This window comes from Bombina bombina, chromosome 1 (assembly GCF_027579735.1).
Source record: "Bombina bombina isolate aBomBom1 chromosome 1, aBomBom1.pri, whole genome shotgun sequence".
Taxonomy (NCBI): domain Eukaryota; kingdom Metazoa; phylum Chordata; class Amphibia; order Anura; family Bombinatoridae; genus Bombina; species Bombina bombina.
In genome coordinates, this window is record NC_069499.1 from 154,177,944 (window position 1) to 154,202,129 (window position 24,186).

General features: G+C 38.0%; 1 protein-coding gene across 1 annotated transcript in view; it reads right to left on the reverse strand.

Annotated features, from left to right (window-relative positions):
• Positions 1 to 9,827: 9,827 nt before the first annotated feature.
• The window catches only part of FANCM (FA complementation group M), an 811,954-nt gene continuing 797,595 nt past the window's right edge, over positions 9,828 to 24,186 (reverse strand). The window contains exons 21-23 of the mRNA XM_053697678.1: positions 19,457 to 19,838; positions 10,713 to 11,004; positions 9,828 to 10,163 (exon numbers count right to left, since the gene is read on the reverse strand). Coding sequence (XP_053553653.1) covers positions 10,028 to 10,163; positions 10,713 to 11,004; positions 19,457 to 19,838 — 810 coding nt within the window. The 3' untranslated portion in view covers positions 9,828 to 10,027. The remainder of the gene's footprint in view (positions 10,164 to 10,712; positions 11,005 to 19,456; positions 19,839 to 24,186) is intronic.

The window sequence follows — 24,186 nt, forward strand, 5'->3', positions numbered from 1 at the left end:
CTCGTGCACGATTCCCCCATAGGAAACAATGGGACTGTTTGAGCTGAAAAAAAACCTAACACCTGCAAAAAAGCAGCGTTCAGCTCCTAACGCAGCCCCATTGTTTCCTATGGGGAAACACTTCCTACGTCTGCACCTAACACTCTAACATGTACCCCGAGTCTAAACACCCCTAACCTTACACTTATTAACCCCTAATCTGCCGCCCCCCGCTATCGCTGACCCCTGCATATTTTTTTAACCCCTAATCTGCCGCTCCGTAAACCGCCGCAACCTACGTTATCCCTATGTACCCCTAATCTGCTGCCCTAACATCGCCGACCCCTATATTATATTTATTAACCCCTAATCTGCCCCCCTCAACGTCGCCGACACCTGCCTACACTTATTAACCCCTAATCTGCCGAGCGGACCTGAGCGCTACTATAATAAAGTTATTAACCCCTAATCCGCCTCACTAACCCTATCATAAATAGTATTAACCCCTAATCTGCCCTCCCTAACATCGCCGACACCTACCTTCAATTATTAACCCCTAATCTGCCGAGCGGAGCTCACCGCTATTCTAATAAATGTATTAACCCCTAAAGCTAAGTCTAACCCTAACACTAACACCCCCCTAACTTAAATATAATTTACATCTAACGAAATAAATTAACTCTTATTAAATAAATGATTCCTATTTAAAGCTAAATACTTACCTGTAAAATAAATCCTAATATAGCTACAATATAAATTATAATTATATTATAGCTATTTTAGGATTAATATTTATTTTACAGGCAACTTGGTATTTATTTTAACTAGGTACAATAGCTATTAAATAGTTAAGAACTATTTAATAGTTACCTAGTTAAAATAATAACAAATTTACCTGTAAAATAAATCCTAACCTAAGATATAATTAAACCTAACACTACCCTATCAATAAAATAATTAAATAAACTACCTACAATTACCTACAATTAACCTAACACTACACTATCAATAAATTAATTAAACACAATTCCTACAAATAAATACAATTAAATAAACTAGCTAAAGTACAAAAAATAAAAAAGAACTAAGTTACAAAAAATAAAAAAATATTTACAAACATAAGAAAAATATTACAACAATTTTAAACTAATTACACCTACTCTAAGCCCCCTAATAAAATAACAAAGCCCCCCAAAATAAAAAATTCCCTACCCTATTCTAAATTAAAAAAGTTACAAGCTCTTTTACCTTACCAGCCCTGAACAGGGCCCTTTGCGGGGCATGCCCCAAGAATTTCAGCTCTTTTGCCTGTAAAAGAATAAATACAATACCCCCCCCCCCAACATTACAACCCACCACCCACATACCCCTAATCTAACCCAAACCCCCCTTAAATAAACCTAACACTAAGCCCCTGAAGATCTTCCTACCTTGTCTTCACCATCCAGGTATCACCGATCCGTCCTGGCTCCAACATCTTCATCCAACCCAAGCGGGGGTTGGCGATCCATCATCCGGTGCTGAAGAGGTCCAGAAGAGGCTCCAAAGTCTTCCTCCTATCCGGCAAGAAGAGGACATCCGGACCGGCAAACATCTTCTCCAAGCGGCATCTTCGATCTTCTTCCATCCGGTGCGGAACAGCCAATAGAATGCGAGCTCAATCTGATTGGCTGATTGGATCAGCCAATCGGATTGAACTTGATTCTGATTGGCTGATTCCATCAGCCAATCAGAAAATTCCTACCTTAATTCCGATTGGCTGATAGAATCCTATCAGCCAATCGGAATTCGAGGGACGCCATCTTGGATGACGTCCCTTAAAGGAACCGTCATTAGTCGGGAGACAACGGAAGAAGAGGATGGATCCGCGTCGCCTGCTTCAAGATGGACCTGCTCCGCACCGGATGGAAGAAGATCGAAGATGCCGCTTGGAGAAGATGTTTGCCGGTCCGGATGTCCTCTTCTTGCCGGATAGGAGGAAGACTTTGGAGCCTCTTCTGGACCTCTTCAGCACCGGATGATGGATCGCCAACCCCCGCTTGGGTTGGATGAAGATGTTGGAGCCAGGACGGATCGGTGATACCTGGATGGTGAAGACAAGGTAGGAAGATCTTCAGGGGCTTAGTGTTAGGTTTATTTAAGGGGGGTTTGGGTTAGATTAGGGGTATGTGGGTGGTGGGTTGTAATGTTGGGGGGGGGTATTGTATTTATTCTTTTACAGGCAAAAGAGCTGAAATTCTTGGGGCATGCCCCGCAAAGGGCCCTGTTCAGGGCTGGTAAGGTAAAAGAGCTTGTAACTTTTTTAATTTAGAATAGGGTAGGGAATTTTTTATTTTGGGGGGCTTTGTTATTTTATTAGGGGGCTTAGAGTAGGTGTAATTAGTTTAAAATTGTTGTAATATTTTTCTTATGTTTGTAAATATTTTTTTATTTTTTGTAACTTAGTTCTTTTTTATTTTTTGTACTTTAGCTAGTTTATTTAATTGTATTTATTTGTAGGAATTGTGTTTAATTAATTTATTGATAGTGTAGTGTTAGGTTAATTGTAGGTAATTGTAGGTAGTTTATTTAATTATTTTATTGATAGGGTAGTGTTAGGTTTAATTATATCTTAGGTTAGGATTTATTTTACAGGTAAATTTGTTATTATTTTAACTAGGTAACTATTAAATAGTTCTTAACAATTTAATAGCTATTGTACCTAGTTAAAATAAATACCAAGTTGCCTGTAAAATAAATATTAATCCTAAAATAGCTATAATATAATTATAATTTTATATTGTAGCTATATTAGGATTTATTTTACAGGTAAGTATTTAGCTTTAAATAGGAATAATTTATTTAATAAGAGTTAATTTATTTCGTTAGATGTAAATTATATTTAAGTTAGGGGGGTGTTAGTGTTAGGGTTAGACTTAGCTGTAGGGGTTAATACATTTATTAGAATAGCGGTGAGCTCCGGTTGTCAGATTAGGGGTTAATAATTGAAGTTAGGTGTCGGCGATGTTAGGGAGGGCAGATTAGGGGGTTAATACTATTTATTATAGGGTTAGTGAGGCGGGTTAGGGGTTAATAACTTTATTATAGTAGCGCTCAGGTCCGCTCGGCAGATTAGGGGTTAATAAGTGTAGGCAGGTGTCGGCGACGTTGAGGGGGGCAGATTAGGGTTTAATACATATAATATAGGGGTCAGCGGTGTTAGGGGTAGCAGATTAGGGGTACATAGGGATAACGTAGGTGGCGGCGCTTTGCGGTCGGAAGATTAGGGGTTAATTATTTTAAGTAGCTGGCGGCGACGTTGTGGGGGGCAGGTTAGGGGTTAATAAATGTAATACAGGGGTCGGCGGGGTTAGGGGCAGCAGATTAGGGGTACATAAGTATAACGTAGGTGGCGGTCGGCAGATTAGGGGTTAAAAATTTTAATCGAGTGGCGGCGATGTGGGGGGAGCTCAGTTTAGGGGTACATAGGTAGTTTATGGGTGTTAGTGTACTTTAGGGTACAGTAGTTAAGAGCTTTATGAACCGGCGTTAGCCAGAAAGCTCTTAACTCCTGCTATTTTCAGGCGGCTGGAGTTTTGTCGTTAGAGCTCTAACGCTCACTTCAGAAACGACTCTAAATACCGGCGTTAGAAAGATCCCATTGAAAACATAGGATACGCAAATGGCGTAAGGGGATCTGCGGTATGGAAAATTCGCGGCTGAAAAGTGAGCGTTAGACCCTTTAATCACTGACTCCAAATACCAGCGGGCGGCCAAAACCAGCGTTAGGAGCCTCTAACGCTGGTTTTGACGGCTACCGCCGAACTCCAAATCTAGGCCTATGTGCTTGAACTCTGTCCATAACCTCCTCATACGAAGATTCTCTACTGAGCGACTTTTCTAGTTCCTCGAACCAGAAACACGCTGCCGTAGTGACAGGAACAATGCATGAAATTGGTTGTAGAAGGTAACCTTGCTGTACAAAAATCTTTTTAAGCAAACCCTCTAATTTTTTATCCATAGGATCTTTGAAAGCACAACTATCTTCGATAGGAATAGTAGTGCGTTTGTTTAGAGTAGAAACCGCCCCCTCGACCTTGGGGACTGTCTGCCATAAGTCCTTTCTGGGGTCGACTATAGGAAATAATTTCTTAAATATAGGGGGGGGGACAAAAGGTATGCCGGGCTTTTCCCACTCTTTATTTACTATGTCCGCCACCCGCTTGGGTATAGGAAAAGCGTCGGGGGGCACCGGAACCTCTAGGAACTTGTCCATCTTACATAATTTCTCTGGAATGACCAAATTGTCACAATCATCCAGAGTAGATAACACCTCCTTAAGCAGTGCGCGGAGATGTTCTAATTTAAATTTAAATATCACAACATCAGGTTCAGCTTGATGAGAAATTTTTCCTGAATCTGAGATTTCTCCATCAGACAAAACCTCCCTCATGGCCCCTTGAGATTGGTGTGAGGGTATGTCAGAACAGTTATCATCAGCGCCCTCTTGCTCTTCAGTGTTTAAAACAGAGCAATCGCGCTTTCTCTGATAAGTAGGCATTTTGGATAAAAGATTTGCTATGGAGTTATCCATTACAGCCGTTAATTGTTGCATGGTAATAAGTATTGGCGCACTAGATGTACTAAGGGCCTCCTGTGTGGGCAAAACTGGTGTAGACACAGTAGGGGATGATGTAGTATCATGTTTACTCCCCTTATTTGAGGAATCATCTTGGGCAATATCATTATCTGTGGCATTACTGTCCTTACTTTGTTTGGACACTATGGCACAATTATCACATAAATTTAAATGGAGAGACACATTGGCTTTCATACATATAGAACATAGCTTATCTGATGGTACAGACATGTTAAACAGGCTTAAACTTGTCAACAAAGCACAAAAAACGTTTTAAAATAAAACCGTTACTGTCTCTTTAAATTTCAAACTGAAAACACTTTATTACTGAATATGTGAAAAAGTATGAAGGAATTGTTCACAAATTACCAAAATTTCACCACAGTGTCTTAAAGCATTAAAAGTATTGCACACCAAATTTCAGAGCTTTAACCCTTAAAATAACGGAACCGGAGCCGTTTTTAAATTTGACCCCTATACAGTCCCAGCTATATGCTTTGCTGAGACCCAACCAAGCCCAGAGGGGAATACGATACCAAATGACGCCTTCTAGAAGCTTTTTTAGTGATTCTTAGGTCCTCACACATGCATCTGCATGCCTTGCTCTCCAAAAACAACTGCGCAGTAATGGCGCGAAAATGAGGCTCAGTCTATAACTAGAAAGGCCCCCAGACTAAAAAAGGTGTCCAACACAGTGCCTGCCGTTTTTTAAACGTTCCCCAAGATTATAATGCCAATTATTAGCTAGAATCTGCATAATATGCCCCAATAAAGCAATCGTTTTAGCCCATAAAAATGTCTACCAGTTTTTAAGCCCTTTTTTAAGCCCTTTATTCTTTTATGTTTGACTAAGAAAATGGCTTACCGGTCCCCATGAGGGGAAATGACAGCCTTCCAGCATTACAAGGTCTTGTTAGAAATATGGCTAGTCATACCTTAAGCAGAAAAGTCTGCTAACTGTTTCCCCCAACTGAAGTTACTTCATCTCAACAGTCCTGTGTGGAAACAGCAATCGATTTTAGTTACTGTCTGCTAAAATCATCTTCCTCTTACAAACAGAAATCTTCATCCTTTTCTGTTTCAGAGTAAATAGTACATACCAGCACTATTTTAAAATAACAAACACTTGATAGAAGAATAAAAACTACATTTAAACACCAAAAAACTCTTAACCATCTCCGTGGAGATGTTGCCTGTGCAACGGCAAAGAGAATGACTGGGGTGGGCGGAGCCTAGGAGGGATCATGTGACCAGCTTTGCTGGGACTCTTTGCCATTTCCTGTTGGGGAAGAGAATATCCCACAAGTAAGGATGACGCCGTGGACCGGACACACCAATGTTGGAGAAATAGCTTTATAAGGACACACTCCGCCTCTACTTCGTTGTTAATATCTGAGTCGAACTATAAAATACTCGCCAGATGGTACCTGACACCCCAACGACTTAGATATATCTACCCTACTACCCCATCATCCTGTTGGAGACGATGCGGAGGACAAGGTACCATAACTCATATCTGGTGGGACTGTACTCTTTTGTCTGACTTTTGGCGCGGGACAGAACAATGCATTAATAAAATTTTAGGTCTAGACATCACCCTGAACCCGAAACTCATCTTACTCAATGTTCTCCCACACTTACATTGCATATACCGCACAAGGCTCCTCCAACTGATGTTGACATGTGCAAAGAGATTGATACCCAGACTGTGGAAGACCCAAAAGACCCGGACACACACACAGTGGGTGGATGAGGTAAGACACATACTAGAGTTAGAAAAACAACACTATTACTATGTGGGAAAACGAGAGTTCTTTGCCGATATGTACTTTATCTGGGAACAAGGCCTTTATAATCTGAATATCTAAAGGTGCATCAGTATTTCTGATCTTACAGACCCTTTCTCACTTATATAAAATCTCTACTTCTACCCTTTCTTCTTCTTTTCCTTCCCCTTCCCCCCCTTTCCACCCCCCCCCCCCGTCTTGGTTAGGAGTATCAGTACTGGACAATATCTTATCAAATGATGGTAAACAATGATTTTGATGTCTTTTGTGTTCAACTTAATGTCTTTTTCTTTTATTTTTCCTGCAATGTATGGAAGATGTTTACAGTTATGATTTTAAATGATGATAAATACTACTGTATTTAAAAGATGTTTCACCTGTTGAAATTAACCATTTCTTTTTGATGTAATGTTTTGAAACTAAAAAAACAATAAAAACTATTGAATCAAAAAAAAAAAAAAAAACATGAAAGTTTTTTTTGGACTTGACTAAAATGTTATAAAGTATATTAATATAACAATATTGGTTGTGCAAAGCTGGGAAATGGGTAGTAAAGGAGTTATTAAACAATAACAATTTTGGTGTTGACTGCCCCTTTAAGTTAACACATCTGTGGCTAGACACTTCTTGCATAAACATAATAGCAAGCCTGAGTTCAGATGTAACCTAGGTATTAGGGGTGGAGATTTTGAGAGATGCATTTTACAAGCAGAAAGTAGGTGGATATTTTGGTTGCTTCCCTATCCCCTAAAGCAGTGCTTTCCAAACTGTGTGTCGGGACACACTAGTGTGTCGGCTGCAGTGTGTAGGTGTGTCCCTGCTTCAGCACAATTTTTTTTTAAATTGAATTCTTTTTTTTTAAATTGTTTTTTGGTTTCTCACTTTCTGCCTGCTTGCTACGCATATCACATGGTTGATACGTGATTGATACCTAGTGGTTCACAGATCATCTTAACCAATTGGCACAGCTAAGTGGGAACTGAAACTATTACCATTGGCGGATTTGGCTGCAAATTGGCTCCTGACTGCACATGTAGTCTCCTTAATTGGCTTGTGACTGCAAGTGTAGCCAGTGAGTGGGACAGCAGTGTGTTTGCAGCGTGGGCAGTAGTCAATCGGGCTCACCGAGCTCTGAGGGCGGCAGCTTTAATGCTGAGCTGAAGTCAGAAGTCAGTGGGATTTTTTTGCAACTAGCTCCCAGTAATGCATTGCTGCTCCTGCTCTTTATATATGGATAGGAAGTAGAAGCTTAAAAATGCTTGATGATGAAATGTGAGTGTCTTTATCTAATATTCCACCAAATATTCCGAAACCGTGTTCATTCCATCAACCTCATACATCCCATTAAAATAGTAAGTAGCTTTTAGTGTTAAACTTTTTTTTAATTCTTGCACATACTTACTGTTACTTGTAAATACATTTTGTTATTATATCATTTATGTATGTGTTTGTATCTCTTAAAACAAGTTAGTTTAACCTCCTTTTTGCTAGTACAACTGAATTACTGTGTCGCGAAATAATGTAGGTCTAAAAAGTGTGTCACCAACATAAAAAGTTTGGAAAGCTCTGCCCTAAAGGCTTGAATGAACAGATAATATTTAGTGCCTTCTTGTAAAATCTTGGAGGCTGAGGATTGTTGTTTAACATTGAGAGTGAATAAAACTTCTCTGTTAAGATAATTAGGAGAACTATATTAATTTTAGTATATTCATTGTGACATTTGATAAAAATTCTAGGAAAATGTGGGATGATAATGTCAAAATGCATAGGCGTCTATTAGATGAAGTTTGTAAATATTATTTAATCTTTCGTAATAACCAGCTGATATGAGAACTTTTGGACTATATAGAGAAATAGTATGTTCAACAGAGCATACTTACATGTATAAGATGAAAATCACAGGTATTGCTTTAATGGATGTAGGAGTCTTTAATGCATCATGCTGATACAATGACGTATACAGTGGATGTGATATGTTAAAACATCAACCAACCCAACTTAGTAGGTGTTCTGTGCATGAATACTGATATTTTATGAGATTTGTTTGAAGCTATTATTTGGGTACTCTAATTTACAGATTAATTGTAGGATGGACATATTCTAATATGGGATGTAATATGTACTATGAGACTAGTTACAATAATGGATATTTGCCCGTATACACAATTACGTATGTGAAACTAAACAAACTATTACAACCCTTTAGTACAATGAAATCCCAGACTGGAAATAAGTTATGCCTATCATGGGTGTGTTCAAAAAGCATTTTGATTGGTCAATAAGGTCATAAATGTTTACAGGTGGGTGAGGCCGACTGCGCCTTTGATAAAACCGGTCACCTACATGGAGACCTAACGGGTCATTATGGGGTTTTGGTGAAAAGCTATATGTGTGTGGTTAATAGTAATCTGGGGTAGTACAGTGCCCTATATCTTTCTCTGAATTTAAGTGTGGTATTTCACTTTTTGAGAGATTTTGAGAGGTTAAGCCCAATTATATCCCACTTTTGTGGGTCTCACGCAAACATAGTCTGTCTTTACTAGTGATCATTTTTACTCTGTGTGCTACAATGGGCTTCTCAGTCCAGTGTTGCTTACTCTGTTGATATTAATTTTTGGATCTTATATTGTACTTAATTACTAGCAAATCTATTTGAGAGCCAATTGAATAGTGTTTTAATTTTCATTAGACTAAGTGTAAAGATGGCACAGCCGGCCTAAAAGGAGGAGAGGTAATGTCTGGGGAGGGCCTTTAATTAAGAGGTGGGGTCTTGTTGGTCCAGGGATGACAGTTTAGGTATTTTCTTGGGTTGGGTTTGAACAGTCCAAGATTCCTGTAAAAACATGAGGTCCATTTAAAAACCACCGGGAAGACATCTCCATCCCTGTCTGCCCAGCTTTGCGGCTAGCAGGCAGCAATACACTGCCTGTATTTATTATTGCACAAGCTGCTGCTGTGTGCAATACTACCCCCTGCTCGTGTGCAGCCAATTGCACGTGAGCAGGGCCTGTCAATCACTCCAGTCGGAAAGTCTGGGAGCTTGAGGAACCCCACTTTATAGTTGGCTTAGCAGGTTAAGAGCTGCTTTTTAAATAGAGGCTGTAGGCAAGTCTGTAGAAAAGGAACTCCAAGCTTCTTGAATGGAGCCCATATAGAGTAAGGAGCTCTGATTAAACACTGATTGTTATAACTTCCAAGGTATTGTTATCATTCACACTGGTATATAATTCTTTAAATAGCCGCTGGAATGTTTCTTCAATAATTACGTTATATCAGCTTTTTTAAATCCCGCTGTTACTCAGCTACAATATAGTCATTATGTATATATCAATGGTTAATTTTATTAAAAATGTTCTTTTAATTTCACTTGTGATTTGAGAACTTGAACATTACATTTATTTATGCATGCTCTGAAATCTTAATTGTAATTATGAAACCAGAAATATCTCTTAGAAGAAGAATTTATTTACATATTTTACAACAAAACAATAATAGAAATAAAGTGCATATGATCAATATATTCAATGTTTAAAGTATTGCACTGCAATAAAATATCATTTTCAACTGAAATAGTTAAAGAAAACAAGTAAAAAAAAGACCAATACAAAAAATAACATATAGTTTGGTTAATCACAAATTTACACTATAGATTTTGTTTTCGTTTGACATTATTATTAGAGGGCAACATCTGGGACTCAAATACATAATGAAGGTAGCGGAAGATTTCTTCTGCTTTCTGCGGGTTTACTTGGGCGAGGTTGGCTATCACATCCACTGAGCTGAAAATAAATTTGAAAAATTAAATTAAAATATATCAGAGCATTTCTTTCAGATATAATTTTTTTTTTACGTTCTGTAAAAGTCCTCCCTTTAAAACTACTCTTGTGGCCACCATTTGTCACTTCCTCAATGTGTGTGACATCATCACAATCTGGTGATGTCACACATCACAAATGTGAGGGGGGACAGAGAATAAAGAGGGATTTTTAATTCCTCCTCATTCTCCAAACCGCAGGGCGCAGAGATTCTGTTTACATCTGCATTGAAGGGATTCATTTATTCTTCTTAAGCCACTTATGTCCACAACATCCTTTACCCACTCTGTCTCATGCTCATATAACACATTTATTACGCCCTAAAATAGCTCCCCTTACTTGTCTGCCCTCTACTCCAATTTACCTTCATTTCTTTCCATTTCATCTATACTCCTGACTGCTCCAGTTATTTCAATTTACTTGTTTGCCTGTTACTTTTCCTATTATCTTTTGACAACAATTATTGTTTCAAGCAAACCACTCAGTGTAGAATCTAATTACATAGTATCGTACCTGTTAACCATCTGTTTCACAGATTCAAAACGATGGCACAAGTTTAGTGCAGTGAGGTAATTTATGTTTGGTATGGTCAGGTAGAATTGCAATGCTTCTTGCTTGTAACCTTTCACCTCTGTCGGTATGATAATCCCTGACTTTTTTCTCTGCTCCAGCAAAGCCAATTCCTTAAGCAAGCCAGCAGACTCTTCTTGGCTGGAGCTGAAAAGAATCCGGATACCAGCACTGATTAAGGCTGATAATGTGCTATCGTAATACTTTGTTCTCTGAAATATTTTTGATGTTTCTCCTGAAAGGAACAAACAGTTCATTATGCCAAATAAAGGAAATAAATCACATTATTCAAAAAAAAAAAGAAAAAAAAAAAGAAAAAAAAGAATCATATTTTAATATAATATAATGAAATAATTTTGGAAGGTCACAGGCTACTGCATTCATATTAATAGTGTAGTCAATACATATATTTTTATATTTGGTAGTACATAATCATTCTCCATTATCTTTTGGTCAACCCATTGCTTAAAAACAGCCTGGAAGTCAATTTTTCTAATTATGTCATTAATAAAGGTATCGGACTGGAACACTATTTTTAATAATTCAAGTAGAATCATTATAATTAGGTAAAGTGTATAATTACAATAAAATGACACATAGGGTGTCAATGCTAGCTAGAAAATTCAAAAAAGCCTAAGTGTTTTTGATAATCTAGGAGAGAGATGTAGAGTTGGCAAATACATACAAATTGGATTATAATGGTATGCATGAATATGACATTCAGTCACAATTTGTGAAGACAAAGCTTTCATCCTGTACCAAAGACTTTATACTAACAGAACACATTCATTTCGTATATTTTATTACAGAAAGAAGCAAGAAAATACAAATCAAGTAATAATTTATCAACAGAGGTTTCATTATACCTTACAAGTCACAAAGATCATATGGGGAATTCAACTGGTCAGAGAGCTTTGGATTTTTCTGTCCCTTTGTATAAGCAGAATTTAACACCTTTGGCAGTTTCCAATTCATGCTAAATGCTCTGACTACATCAAACCTTTTAAAGGGACAGTCTACACCAGAATTATTATTGTTTAAAAAGACAGATGATCCCTTTATTACCCATTCCCTAGTTTTGCACAACCAACACAGTTATATAAATACAGTTTTTACCTCTGTGATCACCTTGTATCTAAGCCTCTGCAAATTGCCCCCTTATTTCAGTTCTTTTGACAGACATCCAATCAGAGCTGTTTCACCTGAACTCCACGTGCGTGAGCAAAGTGTTATCTTTATGACACACATGAACTAACACCCTCTAGTGGTGAAAAACTGTCAAAATGCCCTGAGAGACTGTGTTAGGAAGGCTGGACATGTTGTCAGACTCTGTCAAGACACCTCAACTGTTTATGGGAACTCTCAGGGCAGGGTTAAAGGTTCCATTTAATGTTTTATATTGTTATAAGGTTTTGTAAGAATCAAGTTAATTGTTGGTTTATACCTCTGGATTCAATAACAGCTGAAAATAAGATCTAGTACAATATATATAAGGTATACTGTAGACATCTCAAAGCGTCTTTTAGTAATACTTACGATTTTTAGCTACTGTTGTTTTTGATAGCTTTTTTTTTTTTTTTTTTTTCCTTTTCTGTTTTCGTTTATTTTGAGAAATTTAATTCTAGCAGAATACACTTGCTGTTGTACTACTGAATACTCCAAGTTTAAAGCACTGCTTATAAGTTGTATTGCATTTACATTTAGATTTTGTGTAGGCCATATTTAGTAAACTCTGAAATAAGTAAAACAATTAACATTATTTCCCAAAATGCAAAGGGACTAAACTCCCCACAGAAAAAATCGATAGCACTCTCAGACCTGTATAAAAGAAAGGGAGATATAATATTCCTTCAAGAGACTCACTTTAGGAAAAGAAACAAACCTAAGTACCTAGGGACAAGATATACTCAGCATTTCCATAGCTCAGCGGATTCAAAAAAATGCGGGGTCAGTATTCTAATACACAAAGATATCCCCTTCAAACACATACAAACCACATCAGATACCGAGGGCAGATTTCTAGGGGTGTTTGGTCTCCTTTATGGCAGCCCAGTAACTTTGATAAATATATATGCACCCAATGTGCGGCAGCTCCCATTCTTTAAGTACGTTTTTAACAAGATAGTAGACTTCTCTAGAGAAGTGACATTCCTGGGAGGGGACCTCAACATAGCGTTAGACCCCCAATTGGACAACTCATTCACCACAAATAGAGCCTCGAAACATGTGACTAAGTGTCTGGGGAAGTTAATGAGGGACTATAACTTGTATGACGTTTGGAGGTTTATAAACCCTTCTAAAAGGGATTATACATTCTTTTCATCACCACACCACACTTACAGTCAAATAGATTACATTATGACTAACCAATGCGGCTTAGCGACCATACGGACATCAAAGATCTCACACACTGCATGGTCAGATCACTCGGCAGTGATAACACAACTACACTGGCCTAATACACCTATACAACCCTTTATCTAGAAGTTAGACGACTCAATACTTAACATGCCTATATACAATGAGGGGTTGGTCAAATCCTTGAATGAATACTTCACGATAAATACACAGGCAGATAGTGACCCTTTCATAGTCTGGGAGGCACACAAATGCTATATGAGAGGCGAATTCATTAAAATTAAATCGCAGATAAAGAAAAAATCCAGACAACACTACATGGATCTGTCAAACACTTTATCCCAAATAGAATACAAGCACAAACGAGATCCACAGAACTCAGAGGTGCTCACAGAATTACAGAACGCTAGAGAAGCTATTAGAGACCTCCTAACTAGGGAATATAATCTTACGACAATAAAACTCAAACAACGTTACTACTATGAAAGTAATAGAAGTGGCAAACTGCTGGCACGGGCGCTGAAGCTTAAAAAGCTCAAAACCTATATTCATGAGCTGGACACACCCGACAAACGTAAAGTTAAAACAACACCAGATATCCTATCCCATTTTGAAACATATTACACAAAACTATATAGTATAAATAACAAAGACACTTGTAGCCCCACACTACCAAACATATCTTCATATTTAGAAAAATGCCAACTACCCCAACTATCAGCGGAACAGACTAATGAGTTAGAAAACCCACTAACATCTGAGGAGATCGCAACAGCTATTACCAACTTAAATACAGGGAAAAGTCCCGGGCCAGATGGCTATTCTGTTCAATATTATAAAAAATTCTCCCCTATTTTTATACCGCATTTGCAGAAGATATTTAATCTAATATCAGAGAACACGCCATTTCCCTCAAGTATGCTAGAAGCACATATTACAGTGCTCCCGAAACCTGGGAAACCAGCCAATACCCCCTCAAATTTTCAGCCCATATCCCTATTAAACGTGGACGTGAAAATTTATGCGAAAGTGCTAGCGGCGAGACTTAACAAGTATTTACCTGAGCTGGTCCATATTAACCAAGTTGGATTCGTGCCCCGTAGAGAGGCACGAGACAATACGATAAAAGCTATGGACCTTATGGAGTATGCCCAAAGAGAAAAAATTCCTACAATATTCTTGGGAATAGATGCTGAAAAGGCCTTTGATAGGCTTAATTGGTCTTTTCTGCGCCACACTCTTATTAAATTCGGAATAGGGCCCCATATGATAGATAACATTTTTGCATTGTATTCTGACCCTTCAGCCAAGATTAGATTAAATAATTCACTCTCGAATGTCATCACTATTAGGAACGGAACCCGACAGGGATGCCCCTTATCCCCCTTATTATTTGTGCTGGACATGGAGGTACTGGCTTGTAACATACGCAACAATACCGCTATTGCAGGTGTTAAGATACGAGACGCATTATAAATTGTCACTGTATGCGGATGACCTTGTGCTGACACTAACTGATCCGCTGGCATCCCTAAAAGCGCTGCAGAAGGAGTTTGATCTGTATAGCTCTCACTCCTACTTTAAAATCAATACAACCAAATCGGAGGTCCTAGGAGTAGAGATGTCTGACACACTACTACAACAAATTAGCAACCAATTTAGTTTTCCAATTCAGGAAAACTCCTTGAAATACCTTGGAATATATATAGCAAAATCTAAAGAGAAACTATTCACATTAAATTACACTAAACTGTTAAAAGAATTACAGATAGAGATAAATGGGTGGAGAAGTAAATATCTCTCTTGGCTTGGCAGAAATCACGCCTTTAAAATGTCATTCTTACCGCGAATATTATACATATTCCAAACAATACCCATGCAGCTTTCAAAAACGTATTTAAATAGGCTCCAAAACAATGTCAACTCATTTATATGGCAGAACAAAATGCCTAGGGTCTCAAAGAAAACTATGTATAGAGATAGACACAATGGGGGCCTGGGTGTACCTAATCTAACATACTATAAGCAGGCATCTATTATGACTAGAATAATAGACTGGAGTAAACATTTTAAAGATAAGGAATGGGTAATATTAGAACATGAACTAGCAAATACTTCAAGTCTGAGTGGTCAATGTTGGCTGCATAAGCCACAGAGGAAACTATGTAGCTTAACACCAAAAATAGTATTGGAAACATTAGAGACATGGGATTCAATATTGAAGAATAACAATGACATCTCATCTGTCCCATCTCCCCTGACTCCTCTACTAGCAAACACTGACTCTCCAATGAACCACAATATCACAGAGGGTGACACCATGAACATACATTGTTGGGTACCGACACGCTCAGTTTTAGATAACGGTAAGATACTCACAAAAAAAGAAATAGCAGACAAACATATACTTAGAGGTCAGAATTGGTATGAGTACCTGCAACTCACACATTACATTAATCATAATAAAAATAAACCAAATCTGGTGAGGCAACTTACTGCATTCGAATCTATATGCTACTCGGAAGGCACCTCAAAGAAGGGATTATCTCAGTCGTATAGACTTTTATTAACAATGCACTCGAAACAGCTGCCTTCATATACTAAAGTGTGGGAAGGGGAGTTACATAAATCTTTAATGCTGAATGAGTGGCAAATGATTTTCTACCAAATGGGAAGAGCTCCATCTTCTATGAATGTCACAGAAACCAACATGAAGCTACTTACCACATGGTATCTTACCCCTAAAAGATTGTCTAATATATACCCAAGTGCCAGCAAACTCTGTTGGAGAAGATGTGGTCAGGAAGGAACTCTCTCACATATATGGTGGGAATGCCCCCTGTTAAGACCATATTGGAATGACATACACACAGAAATAGGGAAAATAATAACAATTCAACTGGGGAACGACCCATTCGTATTTTTATTCAATAAGGTACCTAAAATAAAGTGTAAATTAAGGTCAATGTTATTATATATTATGCTAAACTGTGCTAAACAGTTAATTCCACGACTATGGAAAAACACAAAAATCCCTAAGGTGCAAGAATGGAGGGAACAGGTGTCGAGGTTATTATCCCTTGAAAAATATCATTACAAACAGACTAATAGAATAGAAGAATATCACTCCATACTATTCCTTTGGGAGGATTATTTAGGAACACTGAAAAGAAACTCTAATAGAATAAAACACACTTTTAGAAATGTATAAAGAAATAAATGCATACAGTATATAAGAATATTGGTAAAAGTAATCTAAAATGATGTAGATGTGTTAAGATAGACAGTATAAAGTGGTGCAGCGGAGAATTGATATGTTTATGTTATTTAACGCTGTGAAACAACATGCTGTGAAGTTGTTTTTGTTTGTTTTTTGTTGTAGATGTACTATGTATGATGTAAAATGAATAAAATTTCAATAAAAAATAAAATAAAAAAAATAAAAATAAAAATGCCCTGAGAGAAGAGGCGGCCTTCAAGGGCTTAGAAATTAGCATATGAAACTCCTAGGTTTAGCTTTCAACTAAGAATACCAAGAGAACAAAGCAAAATTGGTAATAAAAGAAAATTGGAAAAAAATTTAAAATTACATTCTCTATCTGAATCATGAAAGTTTATTTTGGACTAGACTGTCCCTTTAAGTAATCATGTCTTGTCATTCTTAGAATCTGGATAAAATGGCTGAACCACAATATTAGTCGCAAAAAAAGGAGAATTCCTCAAGAATTTCTTAACCTGATATGGGTCAGATCAAAGGATTATGTTGCAAAACCTGAAGAATCATCAGATACCATTGTAAGTATCCAGAAGTGGATTTGATGATGTCCTGCTGAATAAACAAATACAACTATTTATCATTATTTCCCTCTTCCCAGTTGATGAGAATGGACAATTTTCTCATATGTGGGACATAAAATAGATCTTTGCTTTTATCCAGTATGACTTGTGCCTCCACCAAAAAAGCCACATACACATTGTGGTGCACATTGCTCAGGCAACTGGTGATAGAACCTCCTTGAATATTTCCAGTGTTCCCAGTAGTTGCATCAAGGGCAAATATTTCATCTCAAACCACAGACGGTAATGCTGGTATCTTGTATGTGAATGGTACAGTTAGATATAGCAGCTTCAGTTATTGATACAAATTTGACTACTACAGTCTACTATAGAGTGTGGGGTATGTAACACAATGCTCTTGTATATCCAGTACAAAAGGGATTCAGATAGGGCATACATTTTCAAACAACTTTACAAATTACTTCTGTTATCAATTTGACCTCATTCTTATTGTATCCTTTATTGATGGAGCAGCAATGCACTACTGGGAGCTAGTTAACACGTCAGTTATCTAATGGCACGAGGCATATATGTGCAGCCACCAATCAACCTCTAGCTCGAAGCTCCTTAGTCTACCTAGGTATGCTTTTCAACAAAGGGCACCAAGAGAAAGTAGCAAATAAAATAAGTAAATCAGAAAGTTGTTTAAAATGGTATGTTCTACAACTAATGAAACTTTAAAAAGTACATCTACTTGTTATTCTCAGACTAATCTTTTCTTTGAATGCATCATTCTATCTAGCATTTATTTAGTGTTTAATGTCCCTTTAAGGGTCATTCATGAACTAAGTGCTGGGCTGGTAACACAACCAGATTAAGAATGAACATAAATATAACTAAGCTGTAAAATCAATGATCAGTCTCTCATTTGTCTGTTATTTTACTGGAAAACCTATAAGGCAAGGAGTAGGTTTAAAGAGACAGTAAAGTCATAATTAGACATCCATGAGCAATTAGTTTTAAACAACTATCCAATTTACTTCTATTATTTAATTTGCTTCCTTCTCTTGTTATCCTTTGCTGAAAGGTTTATCTTGGCAAGCTCAGGAGCAGCAAAGAACCTAGGTTCTAGCTGCTGATTGGTGGCTGCATATATATATACCGATTGTCGATGGCTCACCAATGTGTTCGGTTAGAAACCAGTAAGGTATTGCTGCTCCTTCAACAAAAGATACAAAGAGAATGTAGCAAATTTGATAATAGACCTAAACTGGAAAGTTGTTTAAAATTGTATGTTCTACCTAAATCATGAAAGAAAAATGTTGTGTTTCATGTCCCTTTAAGTTGAAAAACAATTTTGCATTACTCTGACACCTTCATCCCACATAAACCCCACGGGGCAATGAAAACCCAACCCCAGATATGCAAAGGGTGTTTGGAACGGGACTGGACCATTGGAACCAATGACATGTATCTTGTTCCAGCAAACCTTACATTACTCTAAACCTAAACAAGATACTCGGAGTAAAAAAGCAGGCCAAAGAAGCATGGGAGGCCATTCAGGGGGGTAGCTCATATGCCAGCTTCAGCAGGCCATAGGAAGCCGCCTAAATATATATCAGATGCCTGAAGGAGAAGTAATTAAAACTAAATGTGTCACATTCGTCACAAGAAGAAAACGGTGGCGGCCATATTCGGCATTCATTGTTAAACTAAACATCCAAATGCACATGTTTAATAGCAGAGTTCTGAAAATATCTAGGTAGTTTTTCCCATCCTAAAGTAACAAAAAGCAATGCATCTACAAATGAAATGAGGAGAGTATGTTACTGTTATTCAGCAGCATATGCACGTATGCTGTGAGTGCCACATGCACCAGCAATCAAATACCACACTTTCTCAGTCAGCAGTGGCTTGTATGACAAAATGAAGTCTTTACTGACACTACCGCCATCTCTCTAAGCAGGCATGGTGTCTGAATCCTGATGCTCTCTTACACCCATGCACATTTCAGTTTTGACCGGTTTCTTTAAAGGGCCATGAAACACAACATTTTTCTTATCAATTTTGCTTCATTCTCTTGGTATTCCTATTGATGAAGAAGCAATGGGAAATAGCTGAACACATTTGTAGCCAATGATAAAAGGTATATATGTGTAGCCACCAACCAGCAGCTAGTTCCCAGCTCCTGAGCCTAAATAGCTATTCTTTTCAGCAAACGATACCAAGAGAACAAAGCTAATTTGATAACTGAAGTAAATTGGAAAGTTGTTTAAAATTGTACGCTCTATCTGAATCAAGAAGTATTTTTGGGGGTTCCATGTCCCTTTAAGTGTTAATTGACAGTGAATTTTAGGATATTAATGAGTATGCATATGTGGCCCATTCAAAATAACAGTCAGGTTAACTTCCATTCAGACATTATTATTTCTTTCTAAGATGGGTGTTTGATTTTTCCCTGTAGTAGATCATCACCGCCTTATTCCCTATATACAGCTTTTAAGTGACATTAATGTGTTCTAGCTCTGATACCCTAAGCACGGAAAAATTACCTGGTTTGACTCGATCTTTCTCCACAACTAGACAAACTCTTTCAAACAAGTTCTGCAAGTGCTGGATTCGTTCTATTAATCTGCTCCTATTTGCGCTGTTTGAGAACTCTGATTGTATTTTCCGCTCCACGGCCATACGATTGCTGACAATGTAATCACAGCCACCCAGCGAGCACACCTGTACCTTCACCCCATGAACGTTTTTCAGACAAGAGATTACTTCTGGTCCAGAAGAAATTTCTCGGCTGTCTGTGAGGATGCAGAGAGCTTTGTCATTTGCTGAGGATCCAGGAGGATGCACCTTCATAAATGAGTGGTCACTTAAAGTAGAGGAACCCAGCCATGAAGAATCGGAACTGACATTTTTACGCTTATCACTTTCCTGTATTAGATATAAAATAAATTGTTAGACTTTTGCTAAAAAGAAAGAACGTTTATTTTTCATGACACTCATTCTTGCAGTTTGATTTTCCACCTTAAAAAGATTTTCATTTTACATAATCAGATACTTCACTGCATTCTCCTACAGCAGGGATGGGGAACCTTGGCACTCCTGATGTTTCAGAACTACATTACCCATGATGCTTAGGCTCTGAAGTAAAGTTGAGCATCATGGGAAATGTAGTTCTGAAAAATCTGAAGGGCCAAAGTTCCCCATCGCTGTCGTATGGTATAAAAAAAACATACATTCTTAGTGGTTTACTTGTCTTACATACAAATGTCACCATTGTAGCCTTTCACTCAAGATCACCTTAAATAGTTTAATATAAAGGTTACAAAAAAAAACTTATATGAGATTTTCATAGGATTTTTTAGAAGACAAGTTTAATGTAAAAAGTGTTTCAGCTGAAGCATGCATATGCAGTGTGTAATGTTTATGAAGTTTTGCAGTGACCTCCAGCAATACAGATTGATGCTTTTGGTTCTTTATTTTAGAAGTCTTGGGTGTTCTTGTTGAATAAACCTTCAGCAAATTTAAATAAATGAAACATCAAATAACTCATACCAATTGACAGGGAAGCAAAAATGAAACTTTCATGGTTTAATTCCTTTGGTATCGTTTGTTAAAAAGCATAGCTAGGAACACTCAGGAACAACAATGCACTATTGGGAACTAGCTGGTGATTGGCAGCTATGGCTCACCAGATGTGTTCAGCTAGGTTCCAGTACAGCATTGCTGCCCTGGAAATAAATTTTAACTTTGTAGGTTTACACACAAACGGCTAGATTAAAGTTTTGCGTTACGGTGCGTTACGGCTATTTACCGCTGAAAAATTGGCCATTGCGCGTGGAATGGCAGGTAACGCATAGCATTTTAGCCTTAACGCAACCCTCCATTCTGCACTCAAAAAATGACGTTTAAGTGCGGGATTTTCAATAGCGCCGTATTACAGGTTGTGCGGTCCGGCTAAAATGCTTGCGTTACAGCCTATACCGACACAATCTATTCCGCGATCTGAGACTAGTAGTTATGAATTTTGCGAAACAAAAATGTTACAAAGTACACTAACACCTATAAACTACCTATTAAAGGGACAGTAACGTCAAAACTAAACTTACATGATTCAGATAGGGCATGCAATTTTAAACAACTTTCCAATTTGCATTTATCATCAAATTTGCTTTGTTCCCTTGGTGGTATTTTTAAAAAGCTAAACCTAGCTAGGCTCAAACTGATTTCTAAACAGTTGAAAACCGCCTCCTAGCTCAGAGCATTTTGAAAGCTTTTCACAGTTAGATCGTGCTAGTTCACATGTGTCATATAGATAACATTGTGCTCACTCTCGTGAAGTTATTTAGGAGACTTCACTGATTGACTACACTGCATGTCTGTCAAAGGCATTTAGATAAGGAGGCTGTCTGCAAAGGCTTAGATACAAGGTAATCACAGAGGTAAAAAGTATATATATATATATATATATATATATATATATATATATATATTAGAGCTGCAACAACTAATTAAGCTCCTTATTTTACCCCCTTCTTCCAAAATCTCCACCCTCAATCTCTCTATAACTGTCAAGAACTCCATTATTACCCCTAACCCGCATGCCCGATGTCTTGGGGTCACATTTGACTCAGATCTTTCTTTCACTCCTCACATTCAGTCCTTGGCAAAAGCCTACCGCTTCCACCTTAAAAACATCTCTAAAGTTAGACCTTTCCTTACACAAGACACAAATAAGATTTTAATCCACTCTCTCATCCTTTCCCTCCTCGATTACTGCAACTCTGTCCTCTCTGGTCTCCCGAGCTGCCGCCTAGCTCCTTTACAATCCATAATGAATGCCTCTATCATGCTCATCTTCCTTATACGTCACTCTTAATCTGCTGCACCTCTCTGCCAATCCCTTCACTGACTTCCTCTTGCCTCTAGGATTAAACACAAAATTCTCACTCTGACATACAAAGCCCTCAACTGCACTGCTCCCCCCTATATCTCAGACCTTGTCTCCAGATACTCTCCCTCCCGTCCCCTTCGCTCTGCTCATGACCTCCTACTCTCCTCCTCTCTTGTTACCTCCTCTCTTGTTACCTCCTCACACTCCCATTTATAGGACTTCTCCAGACTGGCTCCCATCTTGTGGAACTCTAACTCTCTGCCTCGCTCCACACTCCACAAGACTCTCCCCTAGTTTTGAAAGCTTCAAGTGCTCCCTAAAGACTCTTCTGTTCAGGGATGCATACAACCTACACTAACCTTTCTTTATACCAGTTCCTCTCCTCCATTGCTATCCCCTGAACCCCTTTAGCATGTAAACCTAAGAGTCCAGCTGTTTGCAGATCACCTTCTTAAGAGCTGACTACAACAGTGCGACTCTTGGCAGGGCCCTCAACCCGTTTGATCCCTATAAATATTTTGTTGTACTCAGCCTTTGTTTATAGTGCTGCGGAACCGGTTGGCGCTCTACAAATAACCGATAATAATAATAATTGTGCAATGCTGCCCCTAAAAGGTGGCGGACGACCGCAGCATCTTAACTTACGTTTCCGGCAAGCCGGAAACTTTGGGCGCAGAAAAACATAATTTATGTAAGAACTTACCTGATAAATTCATTTCTTTCATATTAGCAAGAGTCCATGAGCTAGTGACGTATGGGATATACATTCCTACCAGGAGAGGCAAAGTTTCCCAAACCTCAAAATGCCTACAAATACACCCCTCACCACACCCACAAATCAGTTTAACGAATAGCCAAGAAGTGGGGTGATAAGAAAAAAGTGCGAAAGCATAAAAAATAAGGAATTGGAATAATTGTGCTTTATACAAAAAAATCATAACCACCACAAAAAGGGTGGGCCTCATGGACTCTTGCTAATATGAAAGAAATGAATTTATCAGGTAAGTTCTTACATAAATTATGTTTTCTTTCATGTAATTAGCAAGAGTCCATGAGCTAGTGACGTATGGGATAATGACTACCCAAGATGTGGATCTTTCCACGCAAGAGTCACTAGAGAGGGAGGGATAAAATAAAGACAGCCAATTCCGCTGAAAAATAATCCACACCCAAAATAAAGTTTAAATTTTATAATGAAAAAAAATGAAAACATAAGCAGAAGATTCAAACTGAAACAGCTGCCTGAAGTACTTTTCTACCAAAAACAGCTTCAGAAGAAGAAAACACATCAAAATGGTAGAATTTAGTAAAAGTATGCAAAGAAGACCAAGTTGCTGCTTTGCAAATCTGATCAACCGAAGCTTCATTCCTAAACGCCCAGGAAGTAGAAACTGACCTAGTAGAATGAGCTGTAATCCTTTGAGGCGGAGTTTTACCCGACTCGACATAAGCATGATGAATTAAAGATTTCAACCAAGATGCCAAAGAAATGGCAGAAGCTTTCTGGCCTTTTCTAGAACCGGAAAAGATAACAAATAGACTAGAAGTCTTTCGGAAAGACTTAGTAGCTTCAACATAATATTTCAAAGCTCTAACAACATCCAAAGAATGCAACGATTTCTCCTTAGAATTCTTAGGATTAGGACATAATGAAGGAACCACAATTTCTCTACTAATGTTGTTGGAATTCACAACTTTAGGTAAAAATTCAAAAGAAGTTCGCAACACCGCCTTATCCTGATGAAAAATCAGAAAAGGAGACTCACAAGAAAGAGCAGATAATTCAGAAACTCTTCTGGCAGAAGAGATGGCCAAAAGGAACAAAACTTTCCAAGAAAGTAATTTAATGTCCAATGAATGCATAGATTCAAACGGAGGAGCTTGAAGAGCCCCCAGAACCAAATTCAAACTCCAAGGAGGAGAAATTGTCTTAATGACAGGTTTTATACGAACCAAAGCTTGTACAAAACAATGAATATCAGGAAGATTAGCAATCTTTCTGTGAAAAAGAACAGAAAGAGCAGAGATTTGTCCTTTCAAGGAACTTGCAGACAAACCTTTCTCCAAACCATCCTGAAGAAACTGTAAAATTCTCGGAATTCTAAAAGAATGCCAGGAAAAATGATGAGAAAGACACCAAGAAATATAAGTCTTCCAGACTCTATAATATATCTCCCTATATACAGATTTACGAGCCTGTAACATAGTATTAATCACAGAGTCAGAGAAACCTCTTTGACTAAGAATCAAGCGTTCAATCTCCATACCTTTAAATTTAAGGATTTGAGATCCTGATGGGAAAAAAGGACCTTGCGACAGAAGGTCTGGTCTTAACGGAAGAGTCCACGGTTGGCAAAAGGCCATCCGGACAAGATCCGCATACCA